Source organism: Rhea americana, unplaced genomic scaffold (genome assembly GCF_003343005.1).
Source record: "Rhea americana isolate MKP2758 unplaced genomic scaffold, rheAme1 scaffold_2, whole genome shotgun sequence".
Classification (NCBI taxonomy): domain Eukaryota; kingdom Metazoa; phylum Chordata; class Aves; order Rheiformes; family Rheidae; genus Rhea; species Rhea americana.
The window spans coordinates 9,137,871-9,151,176 of record NW_028186149.1 but is presented as its reverse complement, the minus strand read 5'-3'; the positions used below and the strand labels follow the sequence as shown (position 1 = coordinate 9,151,176).

The 13,306-nt window shown below is 34.2% G+C and overlaps 1 protein-coding gene across 1 annotated transcript in view; it reads right to left on the bottom strand.

Moving 5' to 3' along the window:
• TRPM7 (transient receptor potential cation channel subfamily M member 7) overlaps positions 1-13,306 on the bottom strand; it is a 57,757-nt gene that overhangs the window by 20,097 nt on the left and 24,354 nt on the right. Inside the window, exons 6-19 of the mRNA XM_085303673.1 lie at positions 12,721-12,934; positions 12,071-12,195; positions 11,264-11,435; positions 9,267-9,441; positions 7,970-8,093; positions 7,241-7,313; positions 6,880-6,980; positions 5,872-6,006; positions 4,466-4,519; positions 3,700-3,840; positions 2,964-3,098; positions 2,087-2,367; positions 1,348-1,576; positions 13-168 (exon numbers count right to left, since the gene is read on the bottom strand). Of these exons, the coding sequence (XP_085159799.1) occupies positions 13-168; positions 1,348-1,576; positions 2,087-2,367; positions 2,964-3,098; positions 3,700-3,840; positions 4,466-4,519; positions 5,872-6,006; positions 6,880-6,980; positions 7,241-7,313; positions 7,970-8,093; positions 9,267-9,441; positions 11,264-11,435; positions 12,071-12,195; positions 12,721-12,934 (2,115 nt within the window). The remainder of the gene's footprint in view (positions 1-12; positions 169-1,347; positions 1,577-2,086; positions 2,368-2,963; positions 3,099-3,699; positions 3,841-4,465; positions 4,520-5,871; positions 6,007-6,879; positions 6,981-7,240; positions 7,314-7,969; positions 8,094-9,266; positions 9,442-11,263; positions 11,436-12,070; positions 12,196-12,720; positions 12,935-13,306) is intronic.

Genomic DNA, 13,306 nt, shown 5'->3' with positions numbered 1-13,306 from the left:
CCCGTGTGTTACCATAGGTATTTCATCTGCTGCATTTTGGAAGTTGTTTTCGCTATCATCCATTGCCATTTGATGTGCATCCTGAGACTGAGGAATATGTGACATTTCAGCCTTGGTCTTATATTCCAACAGCAGTATAGCAGGCGGGAGTAAAATACTCAGTATCACCTGGAAAAGATGAAGACTAAGTGCAAACACCTTTCAAATAATTCACAGCTGTATCAAAATACCAGAATACACCAAAATACAGAACATCCCCTGTAAAAAGTATAATCCAAATTTCCCTTGCTTGTTTGTGAGACCAAAAAAACGTAGAAAAAAAAATAGTTGTTACTTATATACATACTTAAGAGAAAACGATGACATACATAGCATTCCTTGACCTGAGGATATAGGAAAGGGGAACAATCAATAAATTCCAGAACCAAAAGCCATTAGAGAGAATGTACTCCAAGCCTGAAAATCCAGATACATTCTGTCTACACTCTGCTCTTCAATCTACTGCCCAGAAACTCTGGAACTGTGTATTGTCAAAGCACATTTAAAAGTATGTATGAGTCTGTGTTTTATAACTCACAGTAGAAAAATGAAAGCTAGGATAAAGATGAAGAAAAGAGGTAAAAGCTATTTACTGTCATTAGCCTGTTACAAAGCAAGCAAGAAAATGGCAAATCAGTTATCAAAGAGGATTTTAGTAGATCACAAGTTAAGTGATGCTTGTTGGTATTTTGTAGGAAAGTTGTATTTCATTATATTCCTAGCAGCAGTAAGTTTTTGGTACACCATCTCAAGGAAATATGCAACTTCCATTTTGGTTCAATTGATCTGTATCACACAGAGCACCTTTGCGAAATCTATTCCAGATTTGCCTACTCTTGCTTCATGCTGTACCCTCCCTTTGCTCAGTTTCTTCCTCCAAAATAAAGAGTATACAAAGCTTTTCTACATCAGGTTGTAAGTGCAGCCTGTAAAAAGTCAAAATGCATGAAACTATATTCTTACAGTGTTTTTTTTTCTGTTAATTTTTTTTACCATTATATTTTTAGTAGTGGATTAGTATTCATTCTATTTAAGCCTCTGATTAAAGGCTACTTGCCTGTTTTCTGCCTTCTATATTTCTGTACCTTATTTGAAAAGACAATAGAGTATCAAAAGAACAGTTAATAAATATTTCCCGTTTTGATTATGTTATAGAAGAACGATTTTACAGCATTATTAACTTAAGCTAGAGTGGTAAAAGCTTTACACTAACAGTATTTAAACACTTGCTTTCTTTCCATTTAGGCATAAATGAAGTATATCCTGTTGATTCTTTTTATGGCAATAATGAACTGTGATGATGCTTACCTTGTACCACGAATTCTTCCTCATATTCAACCTTCCCATCCACATATCTGATAACAACATTTGTGTACAAGTATGAGCTACAAACGGACGAAGCCTTGAGGACACTGCTAGCTTCAGACAAGTTGAGTTACTCCAATTTTTAAGCTCATAGGTGAGTAATTTCATTGCCATGGTCTCATCTTGTCGGAAGGACTGCTCTAACAGTTCAACTGCCAGCTGACCAAACTCACTAGAATGGAGGGGAAAAAAAAAAAGGCATCAAAGCAATCAAAACTTAGTACGTACACATGATCAAGTTTAAGCTGAATTTTCCTGCACAATCAAATTCTCAGTAATGCAACTTGAGTGGACTATCACCTCTCTCGTTTTCCAGTAGACGTGCTTATATTACATTATAACGCTGAAGTACAACATGTGGATTTGTGACTTCCATTAGAACTATATACAGACTACATACAATTGCTAAAATACTAGAAGAAAAAAGTAATTTAAAAGTATATCAATGGCACATTCAGTGCCATTTTAATTTAACTACATGAAGCATTACAGATCATGACTTAAAGTGGGCAATATCTAACACAAAACTTTTACTAGAGTGCTATTGAATCCTTTTAAACAAAAAAAAAATCAAATTTCTTAAAGCATGCTAAAAGAACGGTTAGGATTTTGGTGATGTCTAACCTAATGTTTTTAATGGGAAACTCAAGAACAGATCTAACAATAGGAAAATGTGATTTACTTGGAATACTGTTTCAACTCTTCAGAAGTATCATCAACAAGGTCACTTTGTTTTGCTTCATATGCCATTGAACGGTACACTTTGCAAGCAACTAAAGCTTTAGCCATGGACTCCTCCCCATGCTGCCAGAAGAAGAGGGCCATCTTCTGTCTCTTCATTAACACTGCCCAAAGTAACAGCTCGTTGAGAGGATACGGAAAACGTCTTGTTTCAGGATCATCTATGTCTACTATTTCATCTTTGGTTCTTTTCTTTTTTCCCTCTTCTGCACCAGTGTCAATCTTCAAAATAAAATCAGAAACTTACATTTTAAATCTCTGAATTGTTCATTATAGAAACTAATAAAACGCAATGATCTAATGGCTCAAGTCATATGCATTTATAATGTTCAGAAACTAGTTTCTGAACATATTTGAGAAGCAGCTAGAAATTTCTTTCCAAAACTCAGTTGATTCTAATTCATTTTAAGAACTGGGAGACTACATTGCTTTGATTTATAGACCAATAGAAAAGCAGTAACTAATATACCTACATACAAATGAAGAAAGTCATCAAGACTGTCTATAGCAACACAGAGTCAAATCATGCTCTGTCTACAAAACTATTTAGTTCCTCAGGTGCTAGAACTGTGCCAAGGAAAAGCGCTTGCTCCTTAATGCACCAGAGTTTATCCGGAAGACTAATATAAAGACATTCTTTATACAATCCTTTAAGTGTGCTAGACAGTTTATAAATAAGTATGAAGGCAAAACTGAAATTCCAGCTTTACACTGAAAGTTATTATTTATTTCAGTGGCAATCAGATGTCATCCCGGTTCTCCCCTCTTAAGAGCTTAAAAAGAAAGAAATATGGCCACATGCCCTCTCACATCCGTACCTTTGGTTTATATGGCTGTGCTGTTTTGATGAAGTGATTATGTCTCATTTTTTCTTTCTTATCTGCCCTATTACCAAAAGGCTCATGGCTTTTACACATCTGAGGAGTATTATTTGAAGGATTTCGTCCAGATCGCTGTAACATAACAAGAACAACAACAAGGTTTTTTTTCATTCTTTTTTTTTTTGTTGTTTTTGTTTCTTTGTTTCATTTTTAACACATATCTACAAGATATTACATAATCAACTACTTACAGCCAGGTGTGTAGCTGAACACTTTGTCACTGAAACAGTGATGAATTTATATAACATCAACAGTTAGAGCTTTCGTTAAATATTTAAGAAGTATCGAAGTAAAAACAATTCAAAAAACATTACTAAAGCAACCAGCAAAACTGTGAAGAAGCTGGGACAACTGCATCCCAAGTCTTGGAGAATCAGCATGTTTAGAACCCATTCTTCCCCTACAAGTAGAAAAAGGGGGAACAAAAGAAAAGAAATTTGGATGGAAGAGTAAGGAAATGCCTAACCCTCTTTTGTTTCTTCTCAACCTCAAAACAGCTCCTAGATACCTTCATAGGCATTACTATTGTTTTTTAAAGAATCAGACCACTGAAAAAAGAACAGAATAATATGGCTCCCATCTTTTTAAAAATATAGATATACATATATCTGTATCTATTTCTTCAATCATGAACAGATGAAGCAGTCTGTCTTATTATCCAACTGCCACATACCCGATTGTTCCCGCTGAGACTATTGTATATAGCTCTAAAGCGTTTTCTTGTATAGGTGCATCTATAGGTTCCTCCCATCAAATATTCAATAACCAGCCCCACATCAATCAGGTTGATTTTATATCCTGGAGGAAGATTTCCCTAGAAATACAAAAGGTACTTTTAGTTTTACAAATTACAATCTTAATTTAATCTTGCTTAGAATGTTTCTACATGTTACATCATAATTCTAAACAAATAACAAATTAAGCCTTTCATGATAAAAACTTATCTACACAGCTCAATATTTAGTAGTTTCAAAGTAAACAAGATTGTAGTTTCTTTTTTGTATGATCTTCCTCAGCAGTATGTACATTTGTTCTGCTGTGGGTTTTTTGTTTGTTTGTTTTAACAGCCAAAACAACTCCACCTGTGCATATCAGCTTTCCAATTCCTCAAAAATCAAAACAATCAGAAGCAAGAGGAAAAAAACTGATAACACTCATCAGGTTTAGTGCATATCTGTCTGGCAACGAAGCATGCAGTTAGGTATGCAATTGCATATCTTAGAAATAACATAATGACTGCAGAGAGAAAGAAGTTTATTGCTTCAGTCAAGCCTAATTAATAAAACCAAGATTAATTTGACAAACAAGAAAAATACCTCCTCTCAAAAGAACAAACAAACAAACAAAAAAAAACCAAATCCACCAAACATCCACACACAACAACCACCACACTGAAACCTAAGACCGCTTGTTTGACAGATTTTATGTTTACGGCATACCTGTTTGACATCCCGAACAAGATGAAAGAGTGTTGGGTTAGTTGGACCTTGTTTCTTTATAAGATAGAAGAGGGGGGAAAAAAATGTTGGCATGAGACATTAGAAGTGCAAAGACAACATGAGAAGATTACAACAAAAGCCCTTCAGTATTATCAGATGTTGACTCCAAAAAAAAAAAAAAAAAAAAAATTTTAAACAAGCAGTAATTATTAAAAGCAAATATTTCAAACCATAATATTAAGTACAAGTATTTCCTTATTGTTTCATTTTATAATTTTGATGGTACTTTTAACTTGGGACAAATTAACACACCTATACTTTGTGCACAAAGGAAAAAACAGAATGCAAATCGCAACAATATGCATATTGTTTGTTATAAAAATCATACAAACAAGTTTTAACTAATAACCATTTTAAGTTACAGAAATACACACAGACCGATATTCATGTTTAGAGAATTGAAGGATTCGCAGTAAGAGCTCCCCTACTTTTAAAAGTTGTAATCTGAACATTCCCACTTTTTACCAAAGATGATTATTTCTTCTTTTTCTAATTTTCTGTGAAAGGAGGAACTGTTATACTTTTAGACATATGGTTACCCTGGCACCAATACAGATCTCAATAAAAAAAAGCACAACAAATGCAAAAAATGCAACACCAAAGCTTCATTTTTTTAAAAAAAAATAAGATAGTCTGATCATGCGGTCTCATATATACAAGTTTATTAAAAAAATAATTTCAAAGCTTTTCTTGTCATAATCAGATAATGAGAGTGTTAACGCAAGCCTAAAACATATTTATATATGACTCACACTACTCAGTTTTTACAACAGATTTTTTTTTGTTTTTGATAAATACTTAATGCTATACAAAAGTTGCCTTAAAGTTTTTAAATCAGCATTCATATAAAAATTGCATAGAAAAATTGTTTCCAACTACGTAGGTTTACAAAATAAGCTATTTTTACAATTATTTATTATTGTAACATCAGCAGCTATTGACAGAATCCATCTTATGAAGCCCTATTAATACTGCCTATGGATGTTTTTTTATGTGCAAGTTTCAGTCACCTGGCTTTCTCTCGTTTTCTTCCCCACCGTGGTTTCCATGCTTCACATGTTACACAACTGCACTGCAATTTTCCCTGTAGTATCTAGACCCAAATATCAGACTCAAACATCCTGATGACAAACTGTTTCTGGTGCCATCTCTGGAGAGCTAGAAAGAGCTGTGGCACTACAAAGCAGCCAGACAGCATGCACTTCTCAACTCTAACCTCCTGTGAGAGATCGTCCTTATCATCATCACATGGCATGTAGGCTGGTGCACATGATTCAGTACACAAACAGGGCAAATAAAAAGCTTTTCTTAAAAGCAATCTGTTTAAAAAGCAGTCATTCACTTACTGTATTATAAAGTTCTTCCAGCCTGGGAATTGTGAGAAATTTGTGCATGCTTACGCCGTTTTCAATCAGAAGTTTCACAAATGCAACTCTATCCATCACAAGGGCATCTAACATAGCCTGTTCCAGAGAGCCAACCTACAACAAATGAGTACAGGGTAGAGGCTGGAGAGAATCAGTAAAAATGTGCTATCTGAGATAAGTATACTTAGGTTACAGATTGATCTCATTCCTTTACAGAGGGCAGATCCTTTTATGTCTACGAAGACGCCACCCTGGCTTCAGGAAATCCCCTGAGCTTCACACAATTACATGATGCGAGAATATTCTGAGAACTTACCACTGCCTGTTTTTTTCTGACCTTATACTTTTCCACAGAGATCTTACTGACATACTTAGAGGCAGTATACTGGACTAAACCGACTACCATCTAACATAGTTCAGCTGTTCTCGTATATTGACGTTGGATGAAAGGTAGGAAGACAAAACATTTAACACATTTCAAAGACAAATGCTAAAAACTATCACTGCTATCAATGAGCCTTCCAGTAAGTACTTTTGACTGAACAGTCCGGTAAGATTGTATTTTATCGTTATAGTAAAAGCAGAAAAGGCAAGATCACAATGTGGTTTTCAAACTAATTTACAAACTACAAAAAACACTCCCTGAAAGGAACAGCAGTACTACCAACCAAAGTTAATATATGTATTTTACTAGTTTCTTTTTAAGAACATTACACAATTCTGTAACTGTTAAAAAAAAAAAAAAAAATCCAAACAGCATCTTTTGCAATGTCTTTTCTCCTCTATTTATTCAAAATGCTTAGTGCATTTCTAAAATTCTTTGACTATTTTTAAGCACACAATAACAAAACAATTATAATTCTAGCAAGTGTCCTAAAATAAATATGTCAGTATTCTACAGACTAAGTCAAAAGACTCATTATTTGCAGAAAGCTGAGTTTCCCTCTCAGAAAATGCCATTCTGCTCAATCTAGACTGCATACATACCAGCCATTGCTGTCCATAAACAAAAACATGATTTTTGGCAATGTCAACTCTATCCCACGCAAGTGTAAGGACAAGCTGGTCAAAGGCAGATGCATTTGTGCCTTAAGAAACAAAGCACAATGAAAAAATTTAAATGAATTAAGATATAAAACATTAAACATTCTTACTTCTTAAAATGGTAAATCAGTTAATACAGTATAATTTTGTTGTTATGACATAGATTATGACACTGTGAAATGAGAAAAGATAGTAGTAATTATTTGCTTTAAAAATAAGGACTCCTACAGATTATATCTTATAAATATTACAGCATATAATCACTGAACTACAATAGTTGAGGATTCTAAATTTAAAGTCTCACCTTTTAGCAATGCTGTAAGTATCGCAACATCAATGTCTTGATGTTCATCTGACCCAATATGAAAAACAGTAATCTGTTCAAAACAAAATACATTTATTTTTAAATGCATCTTCCTATTTTATTGAACAAAGCTGATTAGCCCCAGTCTTTTATCTCAGGAATTAAAATAACATTGAAAAAATCTGCTTATCTTCAATGTATTTTAAACCTTAAATTTGTCTCTGTGTGTATGTGTGCGTGTGTAAATTTTATATAATAGTTCAGGCTCTCTTAAACGCTTTTACTTTAAGCATTCAATGATCGTCACTAATAGCTAAATTAAAAATATAGCTTAAAAATAAGACACTAATAACCAGAAGACAAAGCAGAAAACCTAAAGGTAATAAAACAAGAAAGCAAGCAAAATAACCCACAAACAAAACAAATACACATACAGAACTATAAACAAAACAGAACCCTATCAGTTGGGAAAAAAAAAAAAAAAAAAAGGATTGGAAACAACTCCAATTACCAGAAGTAATCACGAGAATGAATGAAGTCTCTCTTGGCCATGAGAGAGATTATAAAAAAAACCCTGGATCTGACTATCTTCTGTGCTTGGAAAGGTATGTCATGGCCAGAAAAAATTTAAGGATGTGATCATAGAAAATGTTTTCAGATAGGATTTCATTTCAGATACACAAATGCATGTACCTTACATAAATATTTTCTACAGTGATATCTGCTTACAAGTTCTTTTTTTTTCATGCATTCCAGCAATGTCTGAAACAGGTGAACCGCTTCACTTTGACCAAAATTAAACGTCTTTTTGATGGTTGAAATGATTTCAGGCTCTGCACCCTCAGGAACATTTCTGATATTGTAACAAACAGAGAAACACAAATTGTTATACATGAACAGCAAGAATGGCCACACATTTTATTAGTCTGAACATGTCCATTCAAAGCTCTGCCATTTATAAGCTTGTAATTGTTTCAGGATCAAAAGCCTGGGTAACTACTATAAAGAGGATAGGTTGCTTAATCTAAGCCTTTCTACTACTGCCATTCCCACCTAAAAGTAACTCAACCTCTCCCCCCTTCCTTCCCAAATTCAGTTCCGAGATATTCTTAGGTAAGTACTCTCTGTGAGTAAGAGCTGCATCTGATCTCGCTCTCAACGGAGAAAACTGGTTCAGCACTACATTTATCTCCTCCTCACTGTTCCGAGGCAGTGCATGCAGTTAGTATCCAATATGTTTAATAATTCAAGCAAATCTGGCAACTAGAAGCCACTAAGGACTGCAGACCACAAGCAAATCACATTTTGGTTTTGAAATTACGAACAGAGAACTTTTCTGCACAGAAACTTAATTTTCAGTTAAATTTTAACACTATTCAGAAAAAACAATATAAATACTTTTCCTCTTCCCTTTTCAGGCAAGCTACTACTATGCAATAGCTAACTGCATACAAGTATTTTCATTCAATCAATTTGGTAATGTTTTCAGTATACATTATTCTCACAGATGGTCTGGTCAGCTCTGACTTCTGTTAAGCAAAACAGTGTATTGTGCATATTTAAACAGTCATGTTAGTCACTTAGCAGGTTACTGCTGTTTTGTTTAAATATGGAGTCAGGCAGACCGAGTATTTAAACTGAAAATTGGGTGCTCTAGTTACAACAGTATAGCATAATTACTGTACCTTAGTGAAGTCACATGTGGGATGTTTCCCCTTATTTAGGATATAGGTGTATCTACTTTTCCTCTCGTTTTCTATGCTTTCTAAAGCAAGCACATCATACCAGTTGCACCAAATTCTGTAGATACTATGTGGGAAGAACCCAAAACTAGAAAGAAATCTCAATCTTTAGCCAAAGTGATTATTCGCAGCCAGTCTGGAAAATTGTATCACATGCAAGACTACACTCTCCTTTTAGCTTTTGTTTTTCCAAAGATAAAGAGCTCTTGCAAAAATTCATTAAAGGACTACTCTCAGAAGACATCCATATAACTGATAGTTTGACTAGAAGTATTACGACTTACCCTCCCTCCTCCGTTTGCTTGTGAACATATGCCAATATGTCTGCAGCTCTACCAGTTCCTTCACATACTACCACTGGTACAGGAGGACTTTCTTGAAGGAAGTCTAAAACCGTGAGTATGACATTCGGTCCGCCTTCAAATACAAGTGCTACCACAGGCACACCTTGGCCAATTCCTATAAAATCAGAAATATAAAAACAAATCTCTATTTTTCAAATCATTTCTTCAAAGCTTTTGTCAATATAAATGAAAATGTAAGCATAAAACATGAAGTATTTTACTAGGTCTAGCAAAAGAAGTTTTTAGTGTCAAAGTTGCAGAAGAGGCGTATACTAATAAATATGGTTAACATTTGTAGGTCAATACATAACAAACAAACATTATTTGTCATTTTATCTACATAAATGCAATAACAAGGGTAGACATTTCACATATCTAAAACGCGAAACTACATTATATTTCAAAATACCTACTTTTCTTGTTTGAGAATTCTAGATATAGTCAAGCACTATTATTTCCATACTCTTTTTTTTTCATAAAGAGATTAGATATACTTCTACCAGCCACAGCTATAGCACAATTATTTTTCAAATCATTCACACTGACTGCTTTTTCAGCTCCTGCCTTCCACTCACACCACTCTATTCCAGGTACATGGTCTCTAGCTCACCTTGAAATGTCAGATTTTTTTCAAGATATATAGTTTTGGGGTTGACAGTTCTCTCACCGTTGTTCGACAAAGGTAAGTTAAATAGAAAGCAAAATCAAGTGGTGAAACAGAGTGGATCCCCAAACAAGATATTTTACTCCAGACAACTTATTTTAAAAGCATTTATTCCAAAATACAAAAACAGGTAACATAATGAGTTTAACATTTTTCTTTTTAAATAAACTACAACAAATTCATATCATTAAAAAAAAAAAAAAATAGTACTTCTTGAAAACAAGTCACAAACAAAGGTGTAAGAAATGCTTGAAATCAAGAATTCTTCACTGGATAAAATGCAACCTGGATGTATTGCAGAACTGACGATAAAGTAAAATACTGACCTATTTGTGCATGTTTGCAATAACTGCATACACTTTTGCCAACTAAAAACAGTGAACAGAAACAATGTAGTAGGTGCATATGCAATGCTAGGATTCATTTTTACATTTTTAGCAAACCAGGCGTGCCCATTCTACTGGATGAAAGTTAAAATGTTGCTCAGCATACATTTTAACTATTGTTAATGCATAGTTTCAAGCACTGTTTGGGGGAAAAAAATGCACTGCAAAGCAGTCAGATAAATACAATAGAACACACAGTCTACGAAACAGAAGACATATTCCTCACAGGAATAGTCCCAAGCTACTGCAGAAAAATGAGAATTTTTCCTTAGATAACTATCTTTCCCCTCCTGCCCACTAGTAATTTCCAAAGAAGAGAAAATGTACATAACCTGAGCACAGGTACATGGAAACCCGTGCTATCGACAGAATATCATGGAAGAATTCTTAGGATAATTAAAAAAACCCCACACATTACATACACACACACACACACACACACACACACACACACACACACAGAGCACCATAGTTTGGAAAGCACTACATAAAGTCACTGCTTCCTCAGCAAACATAGATGAAGATGTTTTTACGAACTCAACTGCTCTGGAACTGCAAGTGATTACTATCAAAAACGTTAATCAGATTGGTAAGGCCTAACTATAACTCAAGTAATGTACATTTGCTTTATCAAAGCAAAATTGACAGCTTTGTTCAAATGAGGAACTTTCTTCTCTAGTGTCAGAGAAATCCTAAGTCTTTCAGCAAGTCCTAGGATCCAAAGCAACAGCTGAAATGATGTGCAAAATGGTTGTTTACCAGAAGTAAGGTTGAAACATACAAAAACTAGAGGTTTTTTCATATTTTCCTCATTTCTACGTTTGATATAAATATCTTGTTCAGTAAAGTAGAGTAACACTCAGTCACTGGTCATCATGATTACTTACTTGCATGGATCCGTTGCAAATTAATAGTTTTTTCCAGTTCTCTCCGTAATTTAACTTCTGCTCCATACTTGCCAACTGTTCCATCATCCACCAGAATGAAATGGGAATGGAGATTATTTAGGACATTTAATTTACTTAATGGGTTTAACAAGGTTTGATATGGAGCAACCACCTAAGCATAAGCACACAACAATATGTTTTACTTAAAAGATTCAAATTAGTCTCTGTGAAACTTAACTATTTGTCTAGACATAACAATCACAGAGAAAACAATAAGCACTAACATATGTAAGCATGCCTTGGGTAGGACATACCAACAGCCGTAGCTAGCTATATAACTTTGTGCTACAAAACAGGTAACTGTATCACAAAAGAATTTGGTTCTGAAGGATAATAGAGAAAAGGTCCCTTGAAAAGGTGTTTGTCTACAAGAAAAACTTGTGACTGCTCTGGCAAACATCAGCCTGGAAGATTCCATATAAAAACTTTTTAATTTATTATCCTTTGCAAGTGCAAAATCAAATAATACTTCAGCATTTTTGCTTTTGATTCACCAATGCCAATGGTGAGAGATGGGAAAACAAACAAACAAAAAAAAAAACTTGAGAACAAGCTGCTCCCCTAGTGCTTTTGCATTTTGCAACTTGTTTACCCCAATTATCTTGCCTAAGTCGCAGATGTCAGTGTACCTTAATTGTAAAGCAAATATTCCAGCATTGCAAGGGCAGTGAAAAAACATGCTTGAGCAGATTTAATAAAAAATAAGTCATGTAGATAATTATTTCAATTAGATAAGTTTATCCTTACATCTCTTCCAACAAGGTCATTTCTGTTTTCAATTACTCCCCACGGAGCAATCCCAATAGTGCAAATCTTTCGAGATGATCTGGAAGCATGTTCTCTTAGAGCATCACCAACATGTTTTGCAACACCTGTTTGTGCACAAAAACAATTTCAGTATATTGAATACCAAATCTTACTAAAGAATAACTTTAAGAAATACATATATTTTATTAATTTGGCCTGTTAAGGAACTGAGAACTCTTTTCACAGAATGCCAAAGAAAAATCACCCATACAATGCACAACACCTATTACTCGAAGACAAAGTACCACATATTAATAATGCAATAAAATAAGTATTAGCCCAGAGAGACAGCTTCCGGTACATTATTGTACTTGTTTTAATCACAAATAAAGCAATAAGAAAGGGAAGATTTTTCCTCCTGCAGTTTGGAAATCATCGTGTTGTTTGTCCTTGAGGGACAATACAGCAGCCTATTTCCAGCCACATATGTTCAAAGTGTATGATAAAATATTTTAAGTTCACTTGACCAAAATAAAAATTGAAAAACACTTTGTTTTAAGATACAGCTAGGCATCCATTAAATCTTTTGGCTTTTTAAGTTATAATCCACTTAACTGTGCATATTCATTTATTTATTTATTATTTTCTACCTGTGTTAACTCCTCCAGTTATAATCCAGGCTCCTGTTGTTACTGCAGCTTTAATAAGACCTTTGCCAAGCAACTGCTTGATGCGTGGGTGAAGTTCAAATTTCTGCATGCCTCCATGTACAGATATAACAAGCTTCGGCAACTCCATCTGCCATTCTTTAAGCATAAGTTGCAGAATAGCTTCAGGCTTAGTGTCATATGACAATCGCACATACTGAAGATAAAAGAAAAAAGTTGAGTTAAAAGCTTCTTAGAAGAAACAATCACACAATTAACGAAGAAAAAAAACAACAACCAGAACATAATTTCAAGAAATATTTTCCTAACTCTGGTTACAGAAGACTTATTTCCATGAAACATGGCAGATGCAATAAACGGACATGTTTACATTATGTCCTCCATATTAAGGCCAAAACAGTTAATAGTTTTGAAAGTAAGGTTTGGAAAGAAGAAAAGGCTACAGAAATATGATGTTAGTCCATTCTGCTGACACAGTGCCCTACAAAAATGAGATTTTTGGCAAATATTAGATCATTTCTAAGTTGGCATAAATTTTAAAAGTATTTCTGAATTTCATCCATCTACT